The 14,023-nt window shown below is 37.5% G+C and overlaps 1 protein-coding gene across 4 annotated transcripts in view; it reads right to left on the bottom strand.

The window, feature by feature from the left end:
- The window catches only part of acsf3 (acyl-CoA synthetase family member 3), a 222,066-nt gene that overhangs the window by 171,917 nt on the left and 36,126 nt on the right, over window positions 1-14,023 (bottom strand). For all 4 annotated transcript variants that reach the window (XM_039763282.1, XM_039763285.1, XM_039763281.1 and 1 more), the window contains one exon: window positions 8,441-8,596. In XM_039763282.1, the coding sequence (XP_039619216.1) occupies window positions 8,441-8,596 (156 nt within the window). The remainder of the gene's footprint in view (window positions 1-8,440; window positions 8,597-14,023) is intronic.

Raw genomic sequence — 14,023 nt, 5'->3', positions numbered from 1 at the left:
TGATTAAATGCGTTATTTTTTTAACGCTTATGGAGTACATGCATCAAAGCTTCTCAGCTGTGCTTGTGCTAATAAAGGGAAACATTTTAAAAATAACGTAACATGATTCTGCGTTAACCTAATATTTTTCATACGTCCCAAACCAAGGAGATGCGAAGGTAAAATGAATCAGTAGCGCGTACATACTCAGTGCATCCCTCTCGAATCGAACCTCGAATGTCGGCATTAGAGGAAGACTCTACAATTGAGCCACAGCATGTGGCTTGTCTATGCTAGAGTATGTACTGTAGATAGGGTATATATATACATTTAAATATATACCAGCGTATCGCAGTGGAGAAGTAGAAGTTATGAAAAGAAAAGGGAACATTTTAAAAATAACGTAACATGATTGTCAATATACAGTAATTGTTTTGTGAGTGTTATTGAATGTTGCTGTCATCAAGGATTTGATTATCATTATTTCTTTCAATCAGGGTCGTATTTGTGCGATGTGTTGTGTTCAAGTTACATTCCGTGTTTGTCAATCGTTGTAAAGATGACAGGTTTCATTCATCGATTAGTTCTTACTGCATCAATAAACAGCTCGTCTTCTTTATCTGAGACCTGACACACTGCATGCACGGGTTTTTTTTACACTGTCTTCCTTTAGCGGGACATTGACTTTTTCCACCGTGTGCTTTGTTTCCACAGTAGCTGCATTTATGAATATGCTTATCAGGCGCTTCATATTTTTGCTGCCTTTTCAATTGTGTAATTCGGTTTTGTTCAGCTCTTTGGAACTGTTGCTTTTATCTGTGCACTGCGCCAGTTCACGTGAGCCTTCGGTGTACTTGCATCGAAGGTTCCCAGCTGTGCTGGTGCCATCTCGCTATGTCCATAGCTTTATTTAATGTTACCTTAGTCCTGGCACTTAAAACTTCTCTCGCAGTTTCGATGAGTTTGTGTCAAACACCACCCTGACCATCTCATCTTCCTCTCCATAAGCACAGTCCTTCACCCGTGAATATTTACCCGTGGCAGTTTGCTATTGGATTGCCGCTGACGGATGGCCTTCTATGGGCAGGCACTAAATTACAAACGCCAGGCGGCAGCCTGTCTATGAACTTAATTTAAAGTGTAGGTTTACATCGTGCTTTGTTTCCAAGTAGCAGAACTCGCTTCTTATTGTTTCGCTGCCTTCTCAATTATATAATGCATGTTTTCTTGAGCGCATTTTTGAGGTCTTCCTGGTTTTCTATGTACTGCGTGATTACGTGGGAGGCGTGATGATGTCACACGAAACTCCCCCACGGCGTTGAAGCTCATCTCCATTACAGTAAATGGAGAAAACTGCTTCCAGTTATGACCATTACGCGTAGAATTTCGATATAAAACCTGCCCAACTTTTGTAAGGAAGCTGTAAGGAATCAACCTGCCAAATTTCAGCCTTCCACCCACACGGGAAGTTGGAGAATTAGTGATGAGTCAGTGAGTGAGGGCTTTGCCTTTTATTAGTATAGATATATACATATACATATATATATATACATATACATATATATATATATATACATATACACATATATATATATATATATATATATATATATATATATATATATATATATATATACACATATATATACACATATATATATATATATATATATATATATACTGCTCAAAAAAATTAAAGGAACACTTTTTAATCAGGGTATAGCATCAAGTCAATGCAACTTCTGGGCTATTGATCTGGTCAGTTAAGTAGCAGAGGGGGTTGTTAATCAGTTTCAGCTGCTTTGGTGTTAATGAAACTAATAACAGGTACTCTAGAGGGGCAACAATGAGATGTCCCCCAAAACAGGAATGGTTTAACAGGTGGAGGCCACTGACATTTTTCCCTCCTCATCTTTTTGGACTGTTTTTTCACTAGTTTTGCATTTGGCTACGGTCAGTATCACTACTGGTAGCATGAGGCGATACCTGGACCCTACAGAGGTTGCACAGGTAGTCCAACTTCTCCAGGATGGCACATCAATACGTGCCATTGCCAGAAGATTTGCTCTTTCTCCCAGCACAGTCTCAAGAGCATGGAGGAGATTCCAGGAGACAGGCAGTTACTCTAGAAGAGCTGGACAGGGCCGTAGAAGGTCCTTAACCCATCAGCAGGACCAGTATCTGCTCCTTTGGGAAAGGAGGAACAGAATGAGCACTACTACAGCCCTACAAAATAACCTCCATCAGACCTCTGGAGTGAATGTCTCTGACCAAACAATCAGAAACAGACTTCATGAGGGTGGCCTGAGGGCCCGACGTCCTCTAGTGGGCCCTGTGCTCACTGCCTGGCATTGTGGAGCTTGATTGACATTTGCCATAGAATACCGGAATTGGCAGGTCCACCACTGGCACCCTTTGCTTTTCACAGAAGAGAGCAGGTTCATCCTGAGCACATGTGACAGACGTAAAAGGGTCTGGGGAAGCCGTGGAGAACATTATGCTGCCTGTAACATTGTTCAACATGACCAGTTTGGTGCGGGGTCAGTGATGGTCTGGGGAGGCATATCCACTCGGGGACGCACTGACCTCTACAGGCTAGACAACGGCACCTTGACTGCCATTAGGTATCAGGATGAAATCCTTGGACACATTGACAGACCCTATGCTGGTGCAGTGGTTCCTGGGTTCCTCCTGGTGCACAACAATGCCTGACCTCATGTGGCGAAAGTATGCAGGCAGTTCCTGGAAGATGAAGGAATTGAAACAATTGAATGGCCTTCACGATCCCCTGACTTAAACCCAATAGAACATCTGTGGGACATTATGTTTCGGTCCATTAGGCGCCGCCAGGTTGCTCCTCAGACTGTACAACAGCTCAGGGATGCCCTCATACAGATCTGGGAGGAAATGCCACAAAACACCATCCGTCGTCTCATTAGGAACATGCCCCGACGTTGTCAAGCATGCATACAAGCTCGTGGGGGCCACACAAGATACTGAAAAGCATTTTGAGTAGCAGAAATTAAGTTTTTGAAAAATGGACTAGCCTGCCACATCTTCATTTCACTCTGATTTTAGGGTGTCTACACAATTGAGCCCTCTGTAGGCAGAAAACTTTTATTTCCATTAAAAGACTTGGCATCCTTTTGTTCCTAAGACATTGCCCTGTCGTTATTTGTATAGATATCCAACTTCATATTGAGATCTGATCTATCTAATGTGTTTCTTTAAAGTGTTCCTTTCATTTTTGTGAGCAGTGTACATATATATATATATATATATATATATACACACACACACACATATATATCTACATATATATATATATATATATATATATACTGTATATAGCAAAATCAGCGTTTACTTGTGACGAAGAACTGCTTTTAAATTTTTATTAACAAGAAAAGAAAACCTTTTTAAACTGAGGGAAAATATACCAATACCTATCTGTTAAGGATCTCTTTGTATACCATGTTGTCAGTTCAGCACTCCGGTTGTAATATGACCAAGCTGTGCACTGAGATTACTTTTGAGAATGCAACGCATAGTTGTCCAGGAGAAAAGCAATGTTGCCTCAAATCAATGGCAACCTTTTGTAGGGTCTGTCCCTGAGACTTATTAATTGTCATCGTGAAGCAGAGCCTTAGTGGAAATTTGAGGCATTTGAATTGAAATGGGAGATCAGAGGGTATAACGGTGATGCGAGGAATACATTCAGAGTGTGGCGCTCTGCTGTTTTTTTGTGTAGCTATCTTTGCACAGCTGCTCTGCTGCTTTATAAACAAATGCGATATAAGGCCGTCATTTCTCCTTGCTTTGCGGTTCTGTACTGTCTTATTGTTCGCTTATTATGATTGTTATAGTTATTGTGTAGCTATTCGAGACTTACTTTACTGTTCAGGTACCCATTTCCTTTATTTAATCCGCGGCTTGTACACTATTTTTTGTTCATTTATTACGATTATAGATATCTATTGATCCCCTTCTTTAGCTAACTGCCTGCTCATATAAGGCGCTCCGCTGTTTTATTGTGAAGCAGCCTTTACACAGCTTCTCCGCTGTTTTATAAACGAACGACATATAAAGCCATCCTTTTTCCTTGCTTTGCCAATTAAGCTGCCTTTTTATTTAATCCATGGGTTCTCCGCTGTTTTATTGTTCGTTTATTACGATTATTATAGTTCTCTTTATATATCACGTTGTCAGTTCAGCACTCTGGTTGTAATATGACGAAGCTGCGCGAGCTCACTCTTGAGAATGCAATGTATAGTTGTCCAGTAGAAAAGCAATCTTGCCTGAAATCAATGGCAACCTTTTTTAGGGTCTGTCCCTGAGACTTATTACTTGTCATCGCGCAGCAGAGCCTTACTGGAAATTGAAGGCATCTGAATTGAAATGGGAGATTAGAGGGTAGAACAGGGATGCGAGGAATACATTGAGTGTGGAGAAACTCTAGAGACAGCGTGTGTATTAACTTGTGGATTTTTCTGTGAGTATTTGGTGGCAGCGTGACGAAGTTGCTTCCGCAAGACCGCATTAGCTGTGGAGCTCAGCTCGGAGCATATTCTTTTCCTACCTTGTCAATTGTGTAATGCGTTTTTTGAACAGGTTTGATGCATGGAAGTGATCACTCGTATTGCGTTTAGTCAGTTCACGTAAGCTGCTCTCTTGTGTGATGTTGCAATGTCCACGGCTTTATTTAATGTTAGCTAAGACCCGGCACTTAAAAGTTTCTCGCTACAGCAATTTTAACTCCATTACAAAGTGATTCAAAGCCTCGTTTATACCTCGTGTCTTCTCATTAAACTTGTATCTCGCGAATAAAGTATTCACGTTTTTCTTCAGCACTCTTTGGGAGCTCTTCCTTCTTTTCTACGTACTGCGTTCACAGTCAGTTCACGCGATTACATGGGAGGCGTGATGATGTCACACGCAGCTCCCCCGCCACGGTCATCGAGCTAAAGTCCATTACAGTATATGGAGAAAAATAGGTTCCAGTTATGACCATTACACGTAGAATTTCTAAATGAAACCTGCCCAACTTTTGTAAGTAAGCTGTAAGGAATGAGCCTGCCAAATTTCAGCCTTCTACCTACACGGAGAATTAGTGATGAGTGAGTGAGTGAGTGAGTGAGGGCTTTGCCTTTTATTAGTATAGATTTTGATCTATTTTAGGGTTTTGTATTGTGCAAATTCTGTTTTAAAAGTTTTAATTTCAATTATTTTAAGCCAATTTTGTTTTCCTATTTCATGTCTCATTCTTTGTTTAGGTGACACATTAGGAGCTGTTACATGACAACAACTGTCTCACCAGTTAAATCACTGGATATGGCAGTATAAGTATGGTGTTAGTTTCAACATGTCTTATCCTTCAGATGGATAAAATTCAATAAAAATAATTCTAGTGTTAATTAGCTTTAAAACAAGTAGGCCCTACCATCAGGCTTTGTTTCATTTTACAGGACTCCTTTCTTCATTAGACTTTGCTTCTCACAGTGCCCTGTTTTGACCTGTTTTCTCTGCTATCTTTTAAATGTTTCTAAGCACACATAATCATCTCCTGGTGTGTTTTCCCCTTCTTAAAACAATCCTTAAACCTGGAGTCTTATAACAGAAGAAGACTTTATTTACTGTATCTTTATGTCATTTACCAATTTACAGTAATAGAATCTTATAAAACTAATAAAAGGGAGGAAAAAAATAAAAGACACAGCATTTGAACAACTGATAACAGAGCCACCGCTACTCAGATACATGTAAGATCAGTGTTTACATTAACACCTATAAATGAAATCCATTTGATCTAATATTGACCAAAATGTACACTTTAATAAATTACAGGTTATGGATTGCTCATTGACATTATATTCTCTATAAATAGTATGGTAGTGTATTTTAAATACACTAGCACTCTAATAGTTATCTCAACATACTTAGATTTCAACATAGTTGATAAAAACTAGCTCTCCAAATGCTGCTGAAGTACAATACTGTATGTATAAGGTTCAGGCTGATCTCAGATCCCTAGTTAATAAAAACAAACAAAGTGACAAACAAACCATTGTGTTTGTGTAATTCTTATACTAATGTTCCCACACAATTATGAAAATTGCCTAGGCTGTGACTATTCAGCATCGTTTCATCTGCAAAAAACTATCATTAGATACTTTACAGCATTTAGATCCTTAAAGTTTAGAATTCACAAATTACACCAAACTATCTACAAGCTGTGAAATATTTTAAATATTCTTCTGTACGACTTAAGGATTACTCCTTCAGCAGTAATACAGAGTCAAATACTTTCATCTATTTCCTTGAAGCTGAAACAGTTTTGCAACCATGTCCTTCACGCCCTTACCTGTCAATCATTGGGTGGGCACATTTTCCAACACCCACCTCATCAGCTCTCCCCTTAGATCCTAAAGCCCTCATTTCTCAATGTCAGTCCATCGATCGGATGGGTTCTAACCTCCAATTGAGCACGTCTCTGTGTTCAGACACAAAGCCACACAGAGCAATCCATCAAAGAAACTCAAACACTTAGTGTGACAAAGGGAAAGAAAGCTCTACAGCATGTCTCAGCAGTCTAACCTATACTGCTGTCTATTGCTTGACCTAAATAGTCTGTCTCAGAGTTTCTGTTGTTGTTGTTTTTTTCTCAAAGAAATTTTGTAGTAATCTCAGCACTGTCAGTCACAGAATGATTTATTGATGTTTGCTGTTATAGTATTTTAGAAGACTATTAGAGCAAACCATTGGCAAACCATTAATAAGGTTAAAGGTTTTTAGGCTATAACAAACACTGTCAAAGATTATTTTGTCAGGCATTAGAAATTTCCTGATTAAATAAATTAAACTTAAGATTTTACACAATTCAGTCAAACACCCTAAAATATTTTAAAAAACAGCTAAGTATCTCTTATTTTTATTGTTTCTCAGTCATGTCACAGCATCTCTATAGGACTTAGATCTTGACTTTGTCTATGCTAGTCCAAAATTCTGATTTTGCTTCTTTTCAGTTTTTCTGATGTAGAATTGATTTTGTGTCTTGGATCATTGTCTTGCTGAATGATCCCACTATACATAGTTCAGCTGAGGCTCAAAGACAGATGACTCATATTAAGATTTTTAAGAGAATTAATACTTCTTTCAGTTAATAAAAGTTGTCAAAATCCTGAAACAACAAAGTAGCCACACACTATAATACTATGCCCATGTTTGACTATAGATATTTAATATTACTACTGTGGAATACTATGTTTGCTTGTAGTTGTTTGGATTTGTTACAATCCTTAACTACTTCATGGATGACTTAACAATGGTAAAGGTTAAAAATCAGTAAGGAATATATTGTGCAGGGCTGGGTGTGTTCAATCAGCTGGCTCTAATTTGATTAGGTTGATTTAGGTTGTACTAAGAAGCACCTCTGGGGGTCTTTTCTGCCCACTGCTATCTGACATTGCAATGCTTCCTCCCACAGCACTTGTTAAGTTTATTTTGAAATGCCATTTTGAAATATATGAATAATATATATTTATTTATATTTGCATATCGATTAATTGATTGGCTGTGTTATTTGTCCTGTGAGTCTGTATCCTTGTTTTTAAGTTTCTGCTGCTATATGCATGTGAATGTACCATTGTGATTACTAAACTTTACCTAATCTAATCTAACTAGCAACAATGATTTTTCAGAAAGTACTTGTTGTTGGTTGCATTTCTTTATTTAATAAATGATTACTCAAGACAAATGTATTGTGTGCTCATTTCTGTGCACTTTTTCTCAGGAATGTATACATTTTTGTTTAGGAATAGGAGCATAATGAAATGTTTTGGTATCAGCTGAAAGTAAACCTTTTAACTGTCAGACCAGCACCTGAATACCCACCCAGACAGCACCAATATTTGGGTATGAAAAGGCAGCCTTTTGTTGCAGTTAAGATACATATTAAATTTTTCACTTACTGCAACCTACAGGGTATGAGTGAAACATGCTACCAAGTTCAAATTCACATGAGTTCACAATCACATTCTGATTACCCTCTTGGCTGCCTTCTGTATGTCTTGCTGAAAAATTTTGTGTCTGAAGTAACACAGATTTTATCAGTTTTAATTTGAGTAGTGGCATGTGACTGTGATATAATTATTATAAGTTTGATATAAATCTCGGTTGTTAAAACAATCGAAAAGTCAGTCGTGAGTACCAAGAGTAACACTATTATTACTGTATAAAATAATAGAATATACAATGTATGCTATAATATTTCATATATTATTACATTATTATTTATTATTGATACAAGAGTAATAATTTGGAACATTTCTTGCTGAATCAAAAGGTCTATTTTAAATAAACAACAATAAGTCTATCATCTGTTGCAAGGCAATGCGTATTCAAATTAATCACATAATTGATAAGAATAAGACAATGGTTAATGGCTAACATCTCTAATACTGACCTTGGCAGGCTGAAATTCTGGCAACATGATGCATGTGGCACCAATCCACAGTGGACACAGCAATGCATTTACAACTCCATGGACATGATGCAAAGGAAGGGTATGGAGAATCACATCTTCACTGGTCCACCCCCATTCATTTACCAAGCACTCAACCTGCATTAAAAAATGAAAACAACAATGCAAGTTAAATGTGAATTTATAATTAACAAAGTTATCTTTCACATAAAGGTAAAACACTAAACAATGCTCCTCATCTGCCTACATTTGTATCTGCTTCATCCAGAAAAGCTGTTTGAAAAGTGGCATTACATCTGTACCCTAATGTATTTCTCCTGGTGAACAAATGTTTAAAAGGAACAGCCTCAGCATAATTATCCAGTAAAGATGAGAGACAGAGAGAGAGAGAGAGACACACACAGGCCTTGCTTGATTATCCAAGTTGTTTTTGTAGCAGCATGTGAGAGCAAAATGTATTTCTTCATGGAGTTTTACAGTACTACATAAGAAAAAAAAAATTGAGAAATTGCAATAAATGTTGCATGACTGTAATTTTAATGACAATTTACATGCATCACCAGGAAACACAGATTACTGGCTACTTCTTCATTAAGAAAAGAAGCAAAAATGGGAATCATCAGTCAGTAAATAGGCAGAAATCACTTCTGGCCAAGAGGAACATACAATTTTATGATCCTTTTAAGAGAAGGTTCTATAGACAGATAAGGATACAGTAGGACTCTTTGGATGACTAACAGTAAACAAATTCAGCACTCCATGGTTAAAACATAACTTCATCAGTCAAACATGGTGGTCAAGGTGGTGTTCTAATGGCGGTGTTCTGCTTTGTATCGGAAAAGGACAGTGTCTTTATCTGTCCGTGAGCCAAAGCAGCAATGTAGATGGGTTATTTAGAAAGACAATGAACCAAAATACAAAATCAAGTTAGAATTGCTAAAAAGATGTAAAATTAAAGCTTTGGAATGACTTAGTCAAACTTCAGACCTAAAACCAACTGAGATGCTGTAGAAGTTTCCAAATAAGCAAGTCATGGTTGAAATTACATACGTGGAGGAATTCTGCAAGGAAAAGTGAACTAACATTGCTCCACAATGATGTGAAAGATTTCTGTTGGAAGTATTATTTGCAGTCATAGTAGGTGAAGATGGCACAATAAGTTATTAAAATTTAGGTGGCAATTACTTTTTAATACAGTTGAACTGTTCTTTCAATAAATAATATAAACACAATGATGGGCTTCTTGTTCACTTAGGTGCTTTTTATCTAATGCTAGATTTTGTGTTTTGACTTGGAAAAAAAATGTAACTTAAAAAATGTTAAACAACAGAAGAAATCAGTAAATGCCTACGTTTTTTGCACAGCACGGTAACAGGTATGATACAAACCTGAATTACCTCTGGTAAAAGCCATTACCTGTCTCTCACTGCTATGAGACATAGCCAATATTAATCTCCAGAAATGTATTCCAGTTTTTTTAAGAAACCCCAGAAATTAACATAGTTTGTTTAATCTTGTTAGATAGAATGATCGCATTTCTCCCAGATTACTCAGGTATTGAAAAGGTGTTTTGAGGTTCTGAAGCAGTAAAGCAGACAAAAAAAAATTATTTCCAACAGTTTTCTTAAAAAGAAGAATGTGACGATCTTCTTGCTGAAGGCAGTATTTGGATGTTTCCAGAAAACCTCCACTTTGGATTCATCATTCCAAAATATGTTATTCTGGAGGTCAACTATTTCAGTAATGTATTTTGTATGTAATTTTTTTTTTGAATGCCAGAAAATTCTTAAGACACACCCAAGATCACCAAGTTTTTTTTTTTTTTGTTTTTTTTTAAAGGGGTATGATATGCACCAATACTACGTATTGGTACTTATATCGGTCCAATACCTCCCTAGTTACTCATACCCTGTATCACCTCTGTCTTGTGGCTTTTTTCCCCTTTACCAAATGATTACAGACTTTAAAGGTCAGGGAGCAAAAAATGTAAAGATAGATGGTGCAAAATACAGAAAGGTGCAAAACTAAACTGCACATTGGCTGAAAGTACCAGTAAGCAACTGGAATCTTCTCATACAAATGACACAATGAGTATGCAGCAGTGGGGAAAACTTAAGATAAATGACTTTCTCTGGAGAAACAAGGACACCAAATGTGTAAAACAATTCCTGTTAAATACATGGCTTCCATATGCCAGTCAGACTTCCTTTTATGTATGATCCTTGTGTTCATGAAGAGTTATTATAGTTATAAAGTTTACATCCACAGCTATCACAACCCAACATGAAAAAAAATGTATCTGAATTTACTTTATACTTCCCTTTAATATTTTGCCTAAAATTCTAAGTTTTAAATTTCTCCACTCAGTTACAAGTTACTGCAGTTGGCACACTGCCATTTGGTGGAGCACCCTGTTCATCGAGATGCCTAATCTTGTTTGTTCTGTAGCCTCTTATCAGTCTATACTTATGCTAATAACAAAATTAAAAAAAAAATACAACTAGAAATATATGACAGATTATTGTACTTAAACACAGCATGCCGCTGAGTCAGTTTCCTTTATGAAGGGACTGACAGATATATAAATATAACATATACATGCTTCAATTTGCTGCTGTCATGGATTTTGCACACATCACTCATTGATGCCTCAGAGCCTTGTAAAAACCTCTTTTAGTTCTCTGCTGGATGAACTTTAGATACAAGAAATCTACAAATAAACTTTAGTAAGTGCAAAAAAAAGTTAAGTCTGATGTTTGGAAGTTTTTCAGATAAAAAAACAACAAATACTGCAAAATGTAATTTATGTGGTAGAGAAATGTTATGGGGAGATGCCAGTTCTATAAATGTTAACACTACCAATTTAAAGATGAGAAAACTCATCACTTCTAGATTAAGCCTATTCATATTTTTGAATGGTTAGCTTATATTGTCATTTACTGTACAAACAATGAGGAGAAAATGAAAACTGATAAAGTAGGATAAAATGTCAGGACACAGTTATTCTGAACAAGTCATTTTGTGTACACAGGGACTCCCAGTTTTGTGAAGGGCTATTTTTCCAAGTGTTACCTATACAGTAGTGATCAGTACACCCAGCTGAACTTGATTGCTTCGAGTTTCTCAGAAATTTTGCCAAACTCAGCGAAAGACATTGAAGTCATTGGGGAAGGGAACAAAGTGAAATTGTACCCCGCAATACCCGAGGTCAGTCACGTAATATCTCAACATTATGCAACACCAACACCACCAAAACGCCCCTCGAAAGCCTGGTTACAAAATGGTTTAAGACAAGAGATCCCAAACTTTTTTCGGCTGCAGACCCCTTTACCAAAAACTTTTAAAACCGTCGACCCCCTAGTCATTTACTTTACTTACTCAAATTAATACATTTGTACAGTACTCGATATTAAATATTTCACTAGATATCAAACTTTTCATTTTAATCACTTGTAAATAATGATTGAAAAAGATAAAAGGATTACGGAATATGGCATTATCTTGTGCAACATTTAGTATCAAAACCTGCACTAACGAAAACTAACATTTTTGACAATTATGAAATAAATATGTAAATTCAAAATAAGTACAAATAGTCCAAGCTGTACTGTCTTCATTTCTTTTTTGGCTCAGTCATATTATTATGTGAAAAAATAAAAACTTTTATTAACAAACAATTTCAACAGTCCCTGTGATATAAAAAAAAAAAAAAAAAAAAAAAAAGTATGTACAGGCAGTCCCCGGGTTACGTTCGAGATAGGGACTGTAGGTTTGCACTTAAGTTGAATTTGTATGCAAGTCGGAACAGGTACATTATTTTAATAAATGCTATTGTTGACCGACTGTAACCAAGTGCTCTGTCAATGAATGATGGAGTTTCACCTCTTTTTGACCTTTGTATTATTCTACTTTATTTTCAATGGTGATGGTTTTTCTCTCCTTTACTATATCACCAGCACTTGCATCAGAATTGTGTTTCAGAGACATTCTTGAAGGGTGAAGACAAAATGTTAAAATGAGCTCTTCTGTACAGCACTGTACACGCTATCACAGCAGGAAGGCACCAGTCGTCAACATGTCTGATGTATAGGGTGGTCCAGATTTAATTATGCAATTTTCATTATGCTATAACTTATTCAGTTTATTACATTGAAAATCACCCAAAAAATCCCGGACCATCGAGAAGTGTGCGAACTGACGACACGCAGAATGGTCTTCGTGCAGAACTGGAATCGTCCCTGCATAAATCAAAGTCATCCAGACGATCCGTATCTGCATAATTAGATCTGGACCACCCTGTACTGACAAGAGACAACTTCCTGCTATGTGCATAACAGTACAAGCAGGCTTGCTATTGAGAATGAATGGGGGCAAAGAGGGGCGGTTCATCACCAGCCCACCCCAGAGTCACCTCCACTACAGTATGCTGCCTGCAGTGTCCACTGCCCCCATTCAACACGCAGCTATCCGAGACATACTACAATGCTACCCCCCGTCGTCCCGTTCACCCTCAATGGCCTCCATTCAGCCACAACTGGGTCACCGCTTGCAGCATTACCAGCCGCCCACCGAGAATGAAAGGGCAGCCGTATGTGTTGGGCGGGCAGTGAAACTGCTTGCAACCGGGAGCCGCCAGAGAGACACTACACTGCACAAACAGCGAAATCGCTCCCCTCCAGCCACCCAGGCCAAAGGTAACGGAGCGGCAGTTACTGAGGCGCATGCATTGCTGCTGAGGCTCATTTGTACGCCGTAGGTCAGATTCTTATGTGTGACTCTTTTAATGACACATTTTACCTTTTCATTCGCAAGTTTGGTATGTAATGTGTTTTTATCAAAAAAATGTTTTTTAAAATCATTTTACTTCTTAATTAGATACCTATTGGAATCATAGATATTTTGAAGTAACAAACAAATAGCAGTAGTAAGGGGGTCTATTTTTGCTGTCAACGACCCCCCAATTTTTTTTTATTGAAACTATCGACCACTTTCGGAACTCTTGGTTTGAGATCTGGGTCGTGGGAGGGTTGCCCGATTCACAGGTGACCTATATTACGTGACCTATGTCATACCTGTTGCAGACTGCAATTATACCCGTCTCAAGGAAGAATAAACTGAACTAGTTTTGAATGGATTATAGTGGTGCATTGGTCTTTTCATTGTCCCTGAGGATGAGATAAGCCAGAAAATGGGAACTGAGCTGTGAGGCAGCAGTGCTAAACCACCATGACTTTCCAAGATAAAATTATGTCCCATATCAGGCTATGTTGTCGCTTACTAGTGCCAATTCAGTTACAGAGAAAACACACTTTCACACAAGCAGAAGTCAGAGAAATGCTAGATCAACTACAGTCAGCAACAAGTCTTATTTACCATGGCAATAAAAACCTTTATAAGAGATTGACTGTGATCTCCAATTGGCTTAACTCGTGTTTGTGTTGTACAGCATGCCTTTGAATTTTTTTCATTTCAGGAAGACACACATGGACATTAAGGCCTTTGAAAAGGAATTATATTTGACTTCTGTCTTGAATGAATCGAGAGTGTTTTATTTAAAGAATTGTT

Source organism: Polypterus senegalus, chromosome 9 (assembly GCF_016835505.1).
Source record: "Polypterus senegalus isolate Bchr_013 chromosome 9, ASM1683550v1, whole genome shotgun sequence".
NCBI lineage: Eukaryota > Metazoa > Chordata > Cladistia > Polypteriformes > Polypteridae > Polypterus > Polypterus senegalus.
This window is presented reverse-complemented; position numbering and strand designations above follow the sequence as displayed.